At 41.0% G+C, this 18,654-nt stretch overlaps 1 protein-coding gene across 2 annotated transcripts in view; it reads left to right on the forward strand.

Moving 5' to 3' along the window:
* Nucleotides 1-18,654, forward strand: part of Arhgef6 (Rac/Cdc42 guanine nucleotide exchange factor 6) — a 116,069-nt gene that overhangs the window by 18,045 nt on the left and 79,370 nt on the right. For both annotated transcript variants that reach the window (XM_042667576.1, XM_042667577.1), the window contains 2 exons: nucleotides 14,891-14,975; nucleotides 17,377-17,501. In XM_042667576.1, the coding sequence (XP_042523510.1) occupies nucleotides 14,891-14,975; nucleotides 17,377-17,501 (210 nt within the window). The remainder of the gene's footprint in view (nucleotides 1-14,890; nucleotides 14,976-17,376; nucleotides 17,502-18,654) is intronic.

Here is an 18,654-nt window from a genome sequence, read left to right on the forward strand (position 1 = left end):
GGAAAGCTTTTCAGTCTTTTCTACTCTACACATGAAGTAGAAGAATGTGAGAAAAGTAGAATTCTGGTTTCTCATGGATGAAATAGTTCAACTTTTATGTCTTTTAAAATGGACATATTTATTTGATCATTAAAACATCTTAATTGAAAGCATACTCCAGAGAAAGATGATTATTTTAAAATAAAAAAATCAATGAATGGTCATTTTTTGTTGTTGTTGTTGTGATGAAAAGAATATTTCCCATTGCACTCTGGAAATAAATAACAAACTTGTTGAATTGAGCAGAGTTTGTGTGTGTGTGTGTGTGTGTGTGTGTGTGTGTATCAGCATCAATTGTCTCTATTAAAAACAGTATATGGGGCTGGGAATATGGTTTAGTGGTAGAGTGCTTGCCTAGCATGCATATCCTCAGTACCACATACACAGAAAAAGCTGGAAGTGATGCTGTGGTTCAAGTGGTAGAGTGGTACCCTTGAGCAAAAGGAAGATCAGGGACAGTGCCCAGGCCCTGAGTTCAAGGCCCAGGACTGGCAAAAATCAAAGCAAAACAAAAAAGCCCAGTATATAATATTTATAAAGGAAACATATTGCTTGTGTTTTGGGTTGAATCTACTAAATAAATATGAAAAGGAGTGCATTTTATTTGACCATTTGATCAGTGGACTCTTCCTGGATAGAGATATAAATTGTCTTGTTTTCAATGTAACTCACTCTAATTTGGCATTGATGTTGACTCTAATCCAAGCAATTTCGAGGGCAATGAAGCACAAAGTGCGTCTATATTAAAACTATGCAAAGCCAGGCACTGGTGCCTCACACCTGTCATCCTAGCACTCCTGAGGCTGGGATTTGAAAATCATGGTTTGAAGCCAGTCCTGGCAGAAAAGCCTATGCGACTCTTAGCTTCAATTAACCAGCAAAAAGTTAGAAGTGAGGGTGTGGCTCAAGTGGTAGAGCACCAGCGTTGATAGAAAAAAGCAAGTGGCTTCAAACCCCATTACTGGCACAAATTAAAAAAAAACAACTATGCAATCTTTGGTCAATGATTTCTTCCTTTACCTCCATTCTAATTTGGTTGCATGGATCAGTGAGGCATCCTCAAGAATCTAAGGCGATGCCTCCGGAAAAGGTATGAACAGCAATTGGTGATGATAGTGTTAGAAAAGTCAGAAAAGCTGGACATGCCTTTTGAATTGCATTTGTCAGTTTCTTTGCATGTGTGTGTATGTGTGTGTGTGTGTGTGTGTGTGTGTGTGTGTGTGTGTGCTGGTAGTGGAGATTGAACTCAGGGCCTGGAGTCTGTCCCTGAGCTTTTGTGTGCATGGCTAGCACTCTACTACTTGAGCCACAGCGTTACTTCTGGCCTTTTTGGTGCTTTTGGAGATGTGAGTCTCATATATCTTTGCTGCCTAGGCTGTGATTCTCAGACCTCAGCCTCCTTGTCAGTTTCTTAAGGCCTTTGCCTCCCAACTTTATATATATACATATATATATATATATATATATACATATATATATATATTTATTTTTGTCAATCATGGAACTTGAACTCTGGCGCTGTCCCTCAGCTCTTCAGCTCAAGGCTAGCAGTCTACCATTTGAGCCACAGTGCCACTTCCAGCCTTTTCTGTTTATGTAGTGCTAAGGAATTGAACTTAGCACCTCATGCATGCGAGGCAAGCACTCTACACTGAGCCACCTTCCCAACCTGTTTCCCAACTATTTAGAGGGACTGAATGCCCACTCAGGCCATAAGATTCTCCATCCTTGCATTTCAACATTGACATTGCTACTTCTGCTGTGAGCTGCAAGAAAGACTTAGGAGCCTAGGCTTCTGTGTGATTCACTGTGGGTCTTGTCAGGAACTGGCAGAGTGGATGGACGTTACCACACAGGGAGATGTGGTTCTCTCATGATCTTTCTAATATGATGATGATGATGATAGAGTGTATAGTTACACATCATTTCTATTTGACTTCTGGCAGAAGATTTACCTTCCTAATTAACTTCTGCTTAGACAAACAGAGTCAAATCCCACTTTTATACCTTCTCAGGGACTCGAATATTATTACAGAGATAAGACATGTCAATTGAGGGATTGAATAGGACAAGAGGGAAAAGAAGGAATTAAATTAAGGTGAGATGAAACACTGCAGTTCTCAAAGAAGTGAGTAAAACCATTATTAAGAACTCATTTCACCCTAGACAATAATAAAGATATTTTCCTGCTCCTTGGAAGTGTGGACATTATTTTAAGAGGCAGCTTTAAGATAGTCAAGCACCTTACATGTTTTGTGTATGTGTGTCAGTCCTGGGGCTTGAACTCAAGGCCTGAGTACTGTCCCTGAGCTATTTTAGCTCAAAGGTAGTACTCTATCACTTGAGTCACAGCTCCACTTTCCAGATATTTTTTTGGTAGTTTAGTGGAGAGAAAAGTCTCACAGACTTTCCTTCCCTGGCTGATCTTCAGATCTCAGTCTCCTGAGAAACTAGGATTACAAGCATGAGCCATTGGTACCCAGCACTCCTCACATCATTTATGAAGAGACCTCTGTGCAGTGGGAATGAATACTAAGAAACATTTTGTATTACAGTTTACCTGTTCTTCATGGCTAGCTCTATAGCAAAATGAGGATATTTGCCAATATTTTTTTAGAAATGTGTGTGAACAAAGAGAACATTATATTTTGCTAACAAAAGAAATTTTAGTAACTCTTTTGGGAAAAAGACTGTACATTCTCTGCTGCTCATTTGGAAATATATAATATGTTAGGAAAAATTATGTTTTTGGCTAGTCCCGGGGCTTGGACTCTAGGCCTGGGCTTTGTCTCTGAGCTTCTTTTGCTCAAGGGTAGAGCTCTACCACTTGAGTCACGGTGCCACTTCTGACTTTTGTTTTGCAATTTATTTTATTGGAGTCTCATGGACTTTCCTGCCTGGGCTGGCTTAGAACCACAATCCTTAGATCTCAGCCTTCTGACTAGCTAGGATTATAGGTGTGAGCCACCAGTGCCCAGTGGGAAATTTTTTAATTGATTTTTTTAACATCACCTTTAAGGAGAGACAACAGAATTGAAAAGAGTAGTTTGAGGGTTGGTTCACCTGTGAGTGACATTCATTTGCCAGATTTTATATAGTGTCTTTTATTTCTCATATTACAACTAATTTATATAGTTACTCCTGGAATATGCCAGTAAATAGTAAAAATGTACTGAGTAGTAAGTAAGTGGAATTTTAGTAGAAATGAAGTTTAAATTTTCATTTTAGATAGCTTGATTATTTTTTTTTGGTTTTTGGTCATGGGGTTTGTACTTAGGGCCTGGGCAGGTATAATTGCTGGAAGAAATAAGCTTGAATTTTAGATTGGGGGGGGGGAAGACTAATAGTACTTATTCACTGCTTGTACAGTGAGCACCACATGGGGTGATGTCTATGAGTAAATGGAAGAGTACAGTTTAACAATGTATGGCTAAGTGTCCAAGTTCATGGTTCTAGAAGTTGAAGCCAAAATATAAAAGGAGTTCCGAAATAAGAAAGTGGCCTGGGAATGTGGCTCAGTGGTAGAGTGCTTGCCTAGCATGTGTGAAGCCCTGGGTTTGATTCATCAGTACCACATACACAGAAAAAGTTGGAAGTGGTACTGTGGCTCAAGTGGGAGAGTGCTAACCTTGAGCCAAAAGAAACTCGGACAATGCCCAGGCCCTGAGTTCAAGCCTCAGGATTGACAAACAAACAAACAACAAAAAGCAGAAAGCAGTGGCTAAGGGAACCTGCTCTTCAAAGATGAGTCTCCTCCCTAACTGTCATACAGCCAGGAAGGAGTTGTTGATGAGTAATATTAGTGAGAAGATTCATGTGTTAAGTTGGTTCTCTCATCACAGAAAGTTCCAAAATAAATAGGACTCCGTTTCTAGGGTATTTGTAAATGCTCTATAGGAAAGAACAAGGAACAAATCTAAAGGATGTTATACTCTTGTCAACATGAGTCTGGGTACTCTGAAGAGTTCAAATTTATTATTGAAAGAAGTGCATTACTAAAATATAAAAATGCATTATTAAAAAAGTCACTTGTGAATTGCTGTTAGGAGCACAGAAAACATTTGCTCACAGAAACAAGGTTTTACACAGTGATTATGTTTTCTTAGCTGGCCCACAACAACCTGTTTAATACTTAATGTGGCTAAACTATAGAACTCACAGACTAAGCAGCAGGTGCAGTGCTAAGTCTCTGGGAAAATGTGTTCTGCATTCCAGTTTGGAGGAATACTAGGAAATCTCTCTCTCTCTCTGTCTCTCTCTCTCTGTCTCTCTCTCCCTCTCTCTCTCTCTCTCTCTCTCTCTCTCTCTCTCTCTCTCTCTCTCTCTCGGGGGAGGGATATTGGGGGAAGACATTCCTAGCTCTTGAGTACAGACAGCTGAGGTATTACCCATCCACCCCACTCTTGAAAACTTAAGAGGAAAGGGAGCCCCAGTGGCTGGCTGGCTGGCTGTGAGACAGCTGGTTCCAGGGGTCCTGTTTCCTGTCCTTGCAATCAATTCCATCTTTTTCTTTCTTTCATGCCTTTCCACTTCTTGATGAGATTATCCAAAACCAGTTGTTCTCTTTGGTTCTCTCTTTTGAATCCTATAACTTCTTTCCCCACCATGCCAATATTATTCCTTCTCCATTCTCCTATTTCCTGAACATTTGATCCTCAGTGGGAGAGAACTCTCTATTATGAAGAAAGTAGTTTTCTTTAAAGGCATGGGAACAGGAGGGACCGGAGAGTGGAAGGAAGGATGCACTGATGCTGAGGTAGGCATTGGGGAATAGATTTGGTGAATTAGAAATGAGGAGTGAACACTGAAGGATTCAGCCAGATCTTGGCACCTATCCTAGGAGCTCGATGGCGCTGGAACTTCCTGGGTCTGGATTCTATGAGGTCCCAATCATCAAGGACTCAGACTAGTTACACAGACTGACTCTACAGAAATCCGGCAATACCCCCATACTCTGCTGTTCTGATCATGTACTAGCTGGCTCATTTCTAATTATCAGTTAGTTTCCTATGTATCATTTTCTATGGATCAAGAGTGCTCTGATCACAAAATGAGGGTATCTACTTAAGCTTAGTGCTTCAATTTAGCAAAAATTAAGAAATGCCAGTGTAGTTTGTGCACTGGCCTTTGGTGTGTTTGGCTAATGTGAGTCCATTCTCAAGAGCCTTGAGAATTGAAGACCAGACTACTGTCTTTGTAAGCCCCTGTTCATATGATGGACTTTCAGGATTCCCTTTGACCTCCTGTGTTCAAAGACATCTCTCACTTGCCAGATGTGAGAGTCACAGAATACTAGTGTTGCCTGCATAAGATCCCTAGAGGTGCTCAGTAGTGACAAAGCTGGGGTTGGGGTGAAGGTTTTCTGACCTGCATCCCAATGCTCTTTTCAGTATGCCTCATGTTGTAGCTAGAGGCACAAATCAGATCTTGTTCCCACATTGCTGAAATGCATTGACATGGCGGAGGAAGTAAAAGTCAACTACAGGATTTGCTGCTTTAAGCTTGTTGCACATCAATAAAATGGTTATCAGGCTGGGCGCCTGTGGCTTAGTCTCCAGTCTTAACTACTCAGGAAGCTGAGATCTGAGGATTATGGTTCAAAGCCAAGCCTGGGTTGTCTTTTATCTCCAATTAACTACAAAAAAAAAGCAAAAGTAGAACTGTGACTCCGTGATAGGATACAAGCCTTGAGCAAAAAGCTGAGGGAAAGCATTCACACCCTGGGTTCAAGCCCCAGAATAGTTATTTGAAGTGGAGCTATGGCTTAAGTGGTAGAGCTCTCGCGTTGAGCGAAAAAGTCAAACTGAGAGCATGAGACCCTAACTTCAAGCCCCAGTACCGGCACAAAACAAAGCAACCCCCCCCCCCCCCCGCAAAACAAAAAACAAAAAACAAAAAAAACCCAGGTCCTAGTGACTCGTGCCTGCTTAGGTACTTGGGCACCTGAGATCTGAGGACTAAGATTCAAAGCCAGCCTGGTCAAAAAAGTCCATAAGATTCTTATCTCCAATTAATGACCAAAAAGCCAGAAGTGGAACTGAGGCTGAAGTGGTAGAACACCAGCTTTGAGTCATAAAGCTTAGGGACAGGGCTTAGGCCCTGAGTTCAAGCCCCAGGACTGGCACAGAAAAAGAAATTATCAGAAGTAGAGCTGTGGCTCAAGTGGTAGAGCACCAGCCTTGAGTGAAAAAACTAAGGGAGAGTGCCCAGGATATGAGTTTAAGTCCTAGTACTTGTACACAGACACAGAAAAAAAAAAAAAAGAGTAGCTATTATTTTCAAACCAGGCAAGGTACAAATACCATCCAATGTCTTCTAATAAGTGAAATACTAGCCTGGTGCTGGTGGCTCATGCCTGTAATCCTAGCTACTCAGGAGGCTGAGATCTGAGGATCACGGTTCAAAGCCAGCCCTGGCAGAAAAGTCCGTGAGACTCTTATCGCCAATAAACCACTAGAAAACCGTAAGTGGCGCTGTGGCTCAAGCAGTAGAGTGCTTGCCTTCAGGTGAAGAGCTGAGGGACAGCACCCAGGCTCAGAGTTCAAGCCCCACGACTGACACACACACACACAAAAGTGAAATACTAGTGGGTAATAAGTCCAGTTTCTGAACTAAGAGCATTATTTGCTGCTGAATTGGTAAGTGCTTCAAATAGGAGCTATGTGGAAGCATCCTAGGTTGCATTCAGTGCAGTGTCAGGCGCAGTGTCGCCCAGTGAAATCCAACTAAGCAGCTGAGATTTGTTTTCTCTGTTACACTATGTGATGACATTTCCTCCAATGTGCAGGGACTAATCGAGGCAGTGTGCTCAGCTGTGAGAATTAGAGAGTGCAATTCAATAGGAGCTTAAGTTAATTTAAGATTTTGTATAATAGGAGCAAGAAGAATAAGGAAGAGCTGGAATGTTCCAAAATATTCAGAACATTTTCTTTATGCACACACGAAACATAAGCTCTATGTCCTTGTGGCTTCACTGAATTACTTGTTTTTCAGTTGATTAGATTTTTAAAAGTGGAGTGATGGAGCCTATTGTGAGCACTCCAAACCCTAAATTAACTTTAAATGGAGGTTGATTGGGTGTTAGTGAAGTCACTGTGACATTAAAGGCATTACCCGTTCTGAACTAGAATATGGTATGGCTGCCTTTCCTAACCAGTATGTGGATGGGTTGGTGTGACTGGTTAACTCAGGTAGTTAGAGCAAGATGTTGAGGAGATGAAAGGGCTGATGGTCAACGCATATGATCCAGAGGGATTTGCATAGTTGTGTAACCATAAGCTGAACCTCTCTCACCCACCAACTAAAACCTCATGAGATATGGATTATACAGCTCTTCCCTGTTTCTGGAAAATGTGACCAAGTGTCTGCTGGAAAAGATCTTTCCCCTCAAATGAGAATGGCAGCATAGGAATTAGGCAAGGCCCCTTCAGAGACAGTCTAGTCATATGGGGAGACTTTCTCTTTGCCACAATTTGTTGGATTAGTCATTTTAGAGGTTGTAACAAATGTATTCCAGATGGCACAGATGCTACTTGTATAGGCAGGAACAAGGGATTTCTTTCTGTGTGCAAACCCAGGGATTACTTTTCTAAGTTTTTCTATGGAAATGTGAAATGTTCATGCAGAGTTGCCAGGCCATCAGAGAATTTACCTGTAGATGTGTGTGTGTGTGTGTGTGTGTGTGTGTGTGTGTGTGTGTGTGTGAAAGAGAGAGAGAGAGAGAGAGAGATAGAGAGAGAGAGATAGGGTTTGAACTCAGGGCGGCCCTGGCACAGTCCCTGAGCTTTTTTGCTCAAAGCTAGTACTCTGTCACTTGAACCACAGCTTTATTTCTGGTTTTTGAGTGGTTAATTGGAGATAAGAGTCTCTAGTAGTTTCCTGCCCAGGCTGGCTTGGAATTTCTTTCTTTCTTTTTTTTTGAGGGGGAGGGGGCGGTCCGGTCGTGGAGTCTGAACTCTGGACTTGGGTGCTGTCCCTCAGCTCTTCAGCTCAAGGCAAGGGCTCTACCACTGAGCCACCTTCCCAGCCCTGGCTTGGAATTTCAATCTTCAGATCTCAGCCTCCTGAGTAGCTAGGATTACAGGCATGAGCCACCAGTTCCCAGCTTACTTGTGGAATTTTACTGGCTCCATTACTTTCTTGCTCGGTGACTTAACTATTCTCACTCCTAGTTTGTTCACATTAAGAAATGGGGGTAGCTGGGCTCCTGTGGCTCATGCGCATAAGCCTAGCTACTTAGGAGGCTGAGATCTGAGGATTACGGTTTGAAGCCATCCCAGGCAGGAAACTCCATGAGACTCTTATCTCCAACAAACTACTCAAAAAGGCTGGAAGTGATGCTGTGGCTCAAGTGGTTGCTCAGGGACAGTACCCAGGTCCAAATTTCAAGCCCCAGCACCAGCCAAAAAAAAAAAAAAAAAAAAAAAGAAAAGAAAAGAGAAGAAAAAGAAATGGGGGAAATTTTCTGGGAGAATCAAATGCAATGAAAGGGGAAAAAAAAAGGTCTTACTATAGTTGGTATATTATAACAAAATAGCATGAACTAGGTAGCTGAAATATATTTCTGGTATAGGAGACTGTGAAGTCCAAGATCAAGGCTGATGCAGACTCAGCTAGTGCAGAGTCAATGACTAGTTGATCGTGTGCTTGCTATGTCCTCACATGGTAGAAGGGATAAGGTTGGAGTCCGTTTTATTAGGTTGCTAGACTCATTCATGAGAGGTCCACTGTCATGACCTAATCATTTTCCAGTGGCCCCACCTCCAACTCCCATTACCTTGGGGATTCTCATACGAATTTTGAAGATCACAAACATTCCAGTCATAACAATATTTATGAAATCTACGTCTGGTGCCGAGTATGTGGCAGCAACTCTGGAAACCAGTAATAGGAGCTACAATACTAGTGAAGGAATGGAAACAAGGGTTGGGAATACTTCCTTTTTTATATAATTTTTTATTGAGATTAAGTAATTACATAAATTCCACAAATTTCACAGTACTGTGAGATAGTGACAAACACATTCTAAACTTCACGAGGCAAATTGTCATTATCATGGTCTATAAAGTTTGTGAATTCTATGAGCTTTGACAATACAATTATTTCTTCCACATCAGGTGATATTTACATTTCTTTCCTTTTGTTTAGTGTTAGCTGTTCCCTCTTTCCCTCTCATTCCGTCCCTCCCATCGCTGCCCTTAAGTTGCTTAGTTCGTTTTCATCAATGTCCAGTGCAGCTGATGGGCTCCTCTGTTGCATGTTTTGGGAATGCTTCTTCGATGTGGTTTTTGCCTGAGCCAGTTTAGGGAAAGTGCCTTAAAATAGCATATATATTGAAACTGAGAACTACTCCAAAAGGATCTATTTGTAAATTCATATAAATATTAACTTGGGCAAATTTTGTACTGGCAGATTCCCTAACATTTCAAAATTAACACCTGGTGTTTAGTGGTGTTTCATTGTCATCCTGTGGATATCCAGGATGGAAAATATGTGGGGAAACATGTAAAAATCAAGTGCCTTGTCTGGTTTCATCTATCAACATAGGATTGGACTTTAGGCCGACTATGAGGGAATACTTCAAAATCCTTAGTGAAGTTTAATCTCTGTCTCTTCTATTGCTTGCTCTGGGTGTTTTGTTGTTTAACTTGAGCCTTGCTTCATGCAGTTGTAGGAGTGGCATCTTGAAGGCATCTGGCAGTAACCTAAGAAGCAATTCTTTTTCTCTAGTCTGCGTCACAGTAGTGGCAAAATGAATGGAGGGTGGGGAACCTGCTGTTTATCTGACCTTCAAAGATCCAATTGGAACTAACCAGTTTATTTCTGGATAATAACTGGGTAGAAAAAGTTCAGCTGATGTCAGACACTAGAGACAATAAACAGGTGAGTGAGGCTTGGGCAGAACATTAGAAGATGATATCAGCATGATCTTTTCATGATTTGGCTTTGATTTTTTTGGGGGGGTCTGGTCGTGGGGCCTGAACTCTGGGCCTGGGCACTGTCCCTCAGCTCTTCAGCTCAAAGCTAGCTCTCTACCACTTGAGCCACAGTGCCACTTCGGGCTTTTTTCTTTTTGCTTATGTGGTGCTGAGGAATCGAACCCAGGGCTTCATGCATGCAAGGCAAGCACTCTACCACTGAGCCACCTTCCCATCCCCGGCTTTGATTTTGAAATGGGTTTTAGAAAAATTACATCCAGCATAAATGTGCAAATCTACCTTGTAACAGGGTTCATGATTATCTGGGAAAAACTCCCAGGAATTGGTTTTCCATTTTGTGTACATAAATGAGTGTTGTCAGTCATCAGCAAGTGGTTTGTACTGTAATCTACTTTTCCTTGTTTTCTCTCCCCCTTGCCATCATTGACCGATTTGAGGCTATTTTCTTCCAGCTGGGCTGCCTTTTTCCATCTCTTTATTTGGTCTCATACACCCCACTTGCACTAATATATTATGACCAATAATGACTGAAAGTGATATATTCTCTCCAAGTAATAGTTCCAATTGCAAGGGGGCTAAATCTCAAGTTCATGGGAGAAAGATCCAAGTAGAACTTTGAGTGTGTGTGTGCGTGTGAAAATACTGGGGCTTGAACTCAGGGTCGAGGTACTGTCTCTGAGCTTTTTCACTCAAGGCTGGCACTCTACCACTTGAGTCACATCTTCACATTCAGCTTGTTGCTAGTTCATTGGAGATTAAGAGTCTCCTGGACTTTCCTGCACATGCTGACTTTGAACTGCCATTCTTAGATCTAGGTCTCCTGAGTAGTTAGGATTACAGACATGAGCTACTAATGCCTGGCTAAAGTAGAACTTTCAATGTCACTTAGTGTGGAGCTTGGGAGGGTGAGGTGTTTTGAAATATTCTTTTTTGTAGCATGGGAGTTGAATCCATGGCCTTGTGCATGCTAGGCAAACAGTCTACCTCTGATCTACATCCTCAGCCCATGATGAAATGTTTAGAAGGTAATGGTAATTCTATCTGATTTTCCACCTGCTCAAAATAATAATCCTTATGCATTGTCTTTCCTACCAAATCCCACCTGCCTCTTGCCGTTCCTTCCTGTGCAGTTCCTAGTGCTATAGAATAGGTTTGCCATAAGCGGCTCAGAGTCTGTGGTTAAACTCAGGGATATCTGGGTTTTCTAAAAAGGGAACTGTATACAGTCTAAGAAACTTCTCTCAGGTATATAAAATCACTCTTGTTGATGCACATTTCATTTTATGATCAGCTCTCAAATTCAGTCAAGTGGTAATTTTAGTATTACCACAAAAATGCATTCAATTAACCAGAGTAAGGAAAAACTAAAACAAAGGGGGGAGATTTTTTTTATACTGCTTTTGCTCTTTATATCTTAGTTTGCTAATTTTTTGCTTGGTGATTATTTTGGCACAGATGTCATTCACACTTACCCACTTTGTCCGCTCTAAGGGGAACTTAGGGTTTTGACAAACTGAAATAGAATTTCTGTCAATTCATTACTGAAGACTTCGTATTTTATATTTTTGAACTTAGAAATATATTTGCTATTGTTTTTAACTACTTATGATGCACTATGTGATTCTTTTGTTTCTTTTGTATGTTCTCCCCCCACGGTATAACCCCTGTTTTCACTGTATCTGATTCTGGTGTCCTGCATCTTGTATATACATTTTTATAATTTGGGGAAGGGAAGGGATATAACAAAATGCTTAAATAAGGATAAAGGTTGACCCATTGTACAATGACATGGACAAGACACTATGTTGAAAATGAACTTTACAATTTCGGGGGGGGCGATGAGGAAGGATTTGGGGAGGTGGGGAGGGAAGGGATGGTAGGGGAAAAACAAAGGAGGAGATAACAATGCTCCATAGGAAATGTACTCATTACCTTACTTATGTAACTGTAGCCCCTCTGTGCACTATTTTTACAATAAAAATATATATGGAAGAAATATATTTGGATGGTAGTGTCCATTAACTCTTAATAATATTAACATTACCCTTTTACTAAAAGCATGTCAGTGGCTCATTTTTAGATGTAATTGGGCTCATCAGTCATTTTTGCGTTGAATACAAACCATTCATGGATTACATTTATAGTAGAGTTGTGAATTCCAGAACAGGTGGCCTTATGTAGACTCACATTTGCACATACCTGCATCGCAATATGAATTATTATATAGTTTGATTTTAGAAATGAATTTTGAGTCTTCAAGAATATGTGCAAAAAGAAGATAAAGGTTTATCTTGACACAGCTCCCAGAAATTATGCAGATGAAAAATGGAACAAATGGCTCTCCCTAATGGAAAGGCAGAGCCTTAAAAATCAGTGTTAACCCTGTCTCATATGGAAAGGTATATTTTACTCCTACTGCTACATTTGGGGAAAATGGATTCAATTTGTTTTCTTCAAGAGTGCTTGAAACATCTTGGAAAGAAATGTTTCAGGATGCAGCATTTCATTCAGAAGATGAGCATCTGGTTACCTAGCGATATGTGTCATGGATTTTTTTTAAGTAGCTAGCAAAGGTTTATTAAGATGCGGCACAAGGGAAGCGTGGCAGGAAGATAGGTAGTGCTATTCTTGCTGCTCTTGCTGCTGCTTCTTCTGCTGTTCCAATATGGAGTGAGGACAGGCTTTTTCAGGGTCAGTGGGGATATTTGTCAATAGGTTAGCTCTCTTTTTGTAGAATGTTGTGATTAGCCGTCTCTTTCTCTGACCATGATTCAAATTTCATGGGCACAGAAACATCTCGAGAGCCTAGTTTTCATATCTGCACTTCATCTGACCCATTTTGAAAGCTTGACTCACTTCCTCATTCCACTTGACTTGTTTTCTGTGTGCTAGGCTCCCCTACATTTCATATAGACCTTGACATCTCTTTTTGTTTGCCATGTCTTCCTAAATGGGAGCCTCCTTCATAACACCTATATCTATGCTGTTGACTGGCAAATTAATACATGGGTCTGTGCATAAGAACACTCATTTGAGACTATAAAAATTCTCAATTTGGAGCTGGGAATGTGGCTTAGTGGTAGAGTACTTGCCCGGCATGCATGAAGCCCTGGATTTGATTCTTCAGTACCACGTAAACAGAAAAGGGTGGAAGTGGAACTGTGGCTCAAGTGGTAAAGAGCTAGCCTTGAGTACAGAAAGGCTCAAGGACAGTGCCCAGGCCCTGAATTCAAAATCCAGGTCATGCTTAAGGAAAAAAAAGGAGGGGGGAAAGAATTCTCAATTTATTTGTTTGATGTTATTTATTTGTTTGTTTGTTTGTTTGTTTGTGTACCGGGGCTTGAAATCAGGTCCTAAAAATGATCACTTAGCTTTTTGGGTTGTTGTTGGGTGGTGGGGTTTGAACTCAGGGCCTAACTGCTGCCCTGAGCGCTTTTTGCTCAAGGCCAGTGCTCTATTACTTTGAGCCACAGTGCCACTTCCAGATTTTTGATGGTTAATTGGAGATGAGACTCATCAACTTTTTTACATGGGCTGGCTTTGAACGATGACCCTCAGATCTCAGCCTCCTTAGTAGTTAGGATTACAGTGTGAGGCACTAAGCACCCAGCTTTCCCTTAGCATTTTCTCTCAAGGAATGTACTCTACCACTTAAGCCATAGCTCCACTTCCAGCATTTTGCCAGTTAATTAGACACTTGTAGACTTTTCTGCTGGGGCTGGCTTCAAGCCATTATCACATCTCATCTTCCCTAGTAGCTAGGATTATAGATGTGAACCATCCTTGCCTGGATTCAATAGATTTTAATGCAGCCAATACATTTTATTTATTTATTTATTTAGGTTGGTTATGGAGCCTGAACTCTGGGGCTGGGCGCTGTCCCCCAGCTCTTCAGCTCAAGGCTAGCGCTCTACTACTTGAGCCATAGTGCCACTTCCAGCTTTTTTTGTTTATGTGGTGCTGAGCAATCGAACCCAGGACCTCATGCATGCAAGACAAGCACTCTACCACTGAGCCATCTTCCCAGGCCCCAGCCAATACATTTTAAAATTAACAAATCATATTAGAGTTAAAACAATGTTAGGTAATTGATGTCTTCACTAGGGACCGTAGCAAACCAGAATGGTAGCAGAGACTGGCAAAGTAAAATTTGCATTTAAATTTGTCTTGCTGAGAGATGAGTGGTATCTAGGAGGCCAAAGGTCATATGTGAAAAAGTCATCTAAAGCCAGGAAGCACTCATGCGCTGGGAAGGACTAAGGTTCAAATCCTCCCAGATTACCAAGAAAGGCCAAGACAAGCAACTGAAACCAAGAACTGAGGTTGGGAGCAAATGGCAGACCTGTGCAGTAACTTTGGCAAAATGGAGTAACCATCCTAGGGAGCTCGGATCCAGTGGGCCTCAGCAGGAAGGAAGGGAAGGAGGAGAGAAAGGCACTTCACTGACTACAGTGAATTAACAGACAAGAAGAAAGTGGGTCAAAGAGCCTCCACTTATTTATGTGTGGATGGGTGAAGACTTTCTGTAGGTGACAAGCATTAACTGTAACCCATACATATGAACTTCCGGTAACTGAGCTGACAATATTGATATGTTCAGGCCAGAAGAGTGGGTCTGAGCATGCAGTGTGCATTTCCTGGGTGGTGGTTCAGGGAGGAGTGGAGGGGGTTGCTGCTTCTCAGCTGGCCTCTCATTTCCCATTACTGCTGTGCTCTGACTCACTGATGGCCCGCCACATGTCATTAAGTGGCTCAGCTGCCGCTCTCATTTCTCCCCAAGGTATACAGAGATTTGCGTCTTGGCTTTTACAGTTTTTTTTTTCTCTCCTGAGATCTGGAGGAAGTGGCCTTTTCACAGTTTTGTTTGTTGAGTACTTATAGTGTCTTATAGTTTCAATTTTCCTTTCTCATAGGGATTTAATCCTGATGACCTTTATTCAGGGGTCAATTTCTCCAAGGTTGTGACTACTCTCTTAGCTGTTAACAAAGCAACAGAAGGTAAGGAGATTTGTGCTTTGTGTTTTCTGGGTGTGATTGATGACTTTTGGGATCCATGGTATTTCTGTAATTTTTTTTTTGTGTGTGTGTGTGCTGGTCCTGGGGTTTGAACTCAGGGCCTTGGCACTGTCTCTGAGCCTTTTTAAGGCTAGCACTCTACCACTTGAGCTTCACTCCTGGCTTTCTTGATGCTTAATTGGACATATGAGTCTCATGCACTTTCCTACCTGGGCTGGCTTTGAACCGCAATCCTCAGATCTCAGCCTCCAGAGCCTCTATGATTACAGGTGTGAGCCACTGGTGCCCAGCAGGATCTATTTCTGATTACCCTAGTAGCCAACTCTGGTCAGGTTTATTCAGTTGGCACAAAGTTGCCCCCAAATAAAACCAAACGAGTATCAAATACTTCAATTTTCATGGCTTAAACACATTTATCATAGTTTTTAAACATACCCATAGACTTCTTCTAATGCCTATAATATCATAATGACAACAAAAATGATTTCATTCAAAATTCTTACATCGTTGACTGAATATATAATGAGACAGAAAATAGAAAGGAAAAAACCGGTTCCTTTTTTAAAATAGAACTTACAAAATACAACCATCACTTCCTTTTCTCCACTACAGATGTATTTTTATCATTGAGTTTTGTATGTCTTTGATTTTTTTGTATGCTTTGGTCATGTAAAGGAACTCCTCAGTAGATTTACACTGGAAATAAAACTTAGACTTCACAGTAAATGAAAAGACTACCTTATTTAAAGGTTTAACATCCACCACTCTAGAGACTAGTGACTATGAATCCTAGTACATTTGAAGAAAATGGTGATAAACGTAGTTGTATCATTTTATTCCAATGCTTTCAGCCCTTTCCCTGGGCCTAGGCTATCCTAAGAGCAATAGGTATTCTCATTCAATCTTAGAAACACTCTATGGAATAGATATCATCATTCTGATAATGGTAATGAAGTTGTCCACATTACAGATAAGGGATTTCAGGCCCACATTTGCCCAACTAGAACTGGAATTCAAACCCGTGTCTGACAAAGTCTAGCATCCTTGATGAAACATGAATCATGCTTCTTAACGAGCTGGAGAGCTAAGAGGCTGTGTGCCCCACACTGCCAGGTGCTACAAAGGAAGTAGAAGAGAAGGTCTCCACCCTGGAGAAAATTACCATCTATTTAGGGATACTCATCTTACCCACGTGAAACAATTAGAGAACAAGAGCAGACAATATAATCAAGCACCAACCAGGATGGAGCATCTACGCAGCTATCAAGTAATTATAGTTTTAGTCAAAAAGAGCTGTATATAATAGCAAGACATGTAAAAATACTTCTCCAAAGTTGTTCTTTTGCTATTTGGAAAAAAAATACTTTTGAGCAAGGCATATAGCAGAAAGTACAGCTAATTCAAGTAACTATATTTAACACACATGACAACTATCCAGTTCTGGGCAAGGAAGATCGTATAATTCTAACATTATGCCACACAAATTATATGTTCCTTTGCCAAACTCTCCCAGCAAGCTTTACAGTCTCTTCCCTTACCACAGATATTTATAAAAATACAAGGAGGTGAAAGTTAAAACCCCATACCCTCAAGGAAATTACTTGGGTACTGAGCTTGTCGCGTAGAGAATGTTTGGCTTTAGACTTTTGCAGTTTATATCTTTTAAAAATAAATGGAGAGGAAAAGAAGCCTCATTTGAATTTGTCAAGCAGCCAGTCTCTCTCTTTACTACACTCTCAGCATACTGAAAACACCCGGCTCAGCTCTGGCCTGATCGAATTTCACAAAGGTTTCAAGAAAGACAAGAATCTTGGGTTTGGTCTTAAGACAAACAAACAAGAAGCCTACAGCAACAACCCCGATTATTTGACTATAAAAATTGCATCTATCTCAGATATACTCTCCCAGTCATTCTCATTCTTCACCCCTTCCCCCAACATTACATTATATGCACCGCACATATTATTCCATATAAGAAAAGAGCCACTGAGCTATGAGCCAAAAACAAAGTCAGAAATTTGAAATATTTCGAAGTAATAAGAGCCACAAACAGCTGGGAGGTACCCAATTTAGTTCTGCCTTGGATAGCAGGGCTGATTGTTAACAGCTAGTTCAAGCAGGAAGAGTTGTAGAGAAATGGGTTGAGAGAAAATGTGGTTCTGTCACTGTTTTTCATTCTACTGGAGAGCAATTGCCAGTAAAGTTAAGAAGTTGGCCACGGGAAAGGGAGGGGCGGGGTGGAACCAAAATATACTTGGCCTGTTTATGAGAACAGAATCACAGTTAGGATGCCTTTCATTGTGTCCTGTGAAAGATAATGTTATATTGTAGATGATTTCTGACACGAATGGTTCATTTACCATGCCTTTTCCTCTTTTTACAGATCAGCTATCAGAAAGACCATGTGGACATTCCTCTTCTCTTAGTGTTGCTAATACTTCTCAGACAAACCCAGAGGGAGCGGTTTCTAGCACAGCTCCAGGGCCCCAAAGGCAGTCAAAGGCAGTGGTGAGTATAGTCCCCCATTCCCCCAGCAGTTTTAAGAATCTAACCAAATCAGATTAATAGCCCAACTGAATTTCCCTGTATGGTAACATAGCAATTGTCTTTTGTTTTGGGCATCACCCAAAAAAGGAGTTTTAAAATAAGCACCAGTTCAGGATATCTCAATGGAATTGTCAGGTCTCTGGGGGCCAAAGACAGAAAGGGTTGAAGCCCCCAGCTCTGTTGATTGCTAGAATCCAGTAAGTCTCTTAAATGAGAATGTTATGCAAATGTAAGTCCTTCAAACTTCTTCTGATTGCAATTTGCTGTTATATTTCTGTCCCCTGGTTTATCAGAACTAAATAGTAAATACCTGGCACTTAGTAGACAATCAATAAGTACTCACTCCTGTTCTTATCATTATTGTCATCTTTATTTCGCTTTGATTTCCTACTAAGTTTTAAATATCAGCTGGTGATGAACTTCTATATTGGGATCTTCCAATTGTCTTTGCATATGGTCTTACTATTCTTGTTAGGAGCTTTAATTTGGAAGGAAATGTCCCATCTTGGGCTGGGAAGATGGCTCAGTGGTAGAGTGCTTGCCTTGCATGCATGAAGCCCTGGGTTTGATTCCTCAGCAGCACATAAGCAAAATGAAAAAAAAGCCAGAAGTGGCACTGTGGCTCAAGTGGTAGAGTGCTAGCCTTGAGCTGAAGAGCTGAGGGACAGCGCCCAGGCCCAGAGTTCAGGCCCCACAACTGACTAAAAAGAGAGAAAAAGAAAAGGAAATGCCCCATCTTTTGCCCTTTAGGTGAAATCTTTTTTTACCCTATTGAAAAAGCCACCTACGCATGTAGGCTATCTTTATCTATTGATTCCAAAGCACTTTAAATAGGTAGTTCTTAATCTTTCTGAGATCCTTTGAGAAGATGATGAATAGTCCTTGGGCCCTCTTAAATTGGGCACAAAATCTTATGAGTATCAATTCCATTGATCAGAAATCTATTATGTTGACCACTTTCTCAAAAGCATCTGTGACCCTCACAAAGTTAATCCCAATTTATATAAGGCAGGTGAAGAACGGATTTACGTAATCATGGGAGATCCTTGACATTCCATACTTCTTAGCCAAATGAACACATTCTTTTTTTTTTTTGGTCAGTCGTGGGCTTGAA

This window comes from Dipodomys spectabilis, unplaced genomic scaffold (genome assembly GCF_019054845.1).
Source record: "Dipodomys spectabilis isolate Male_0828 unplaced genomic scaffold, ASM1905484v1 ptg000414l, whole genome shotgun sequence".
NCBI classification, from domain to species: domain Eukaryota; kingdom Metazoa; phylum Chordata; class Mammalia; order Rodentia; family Heteromyidae; genus Dipodomys; species Dipodomys spectabilis.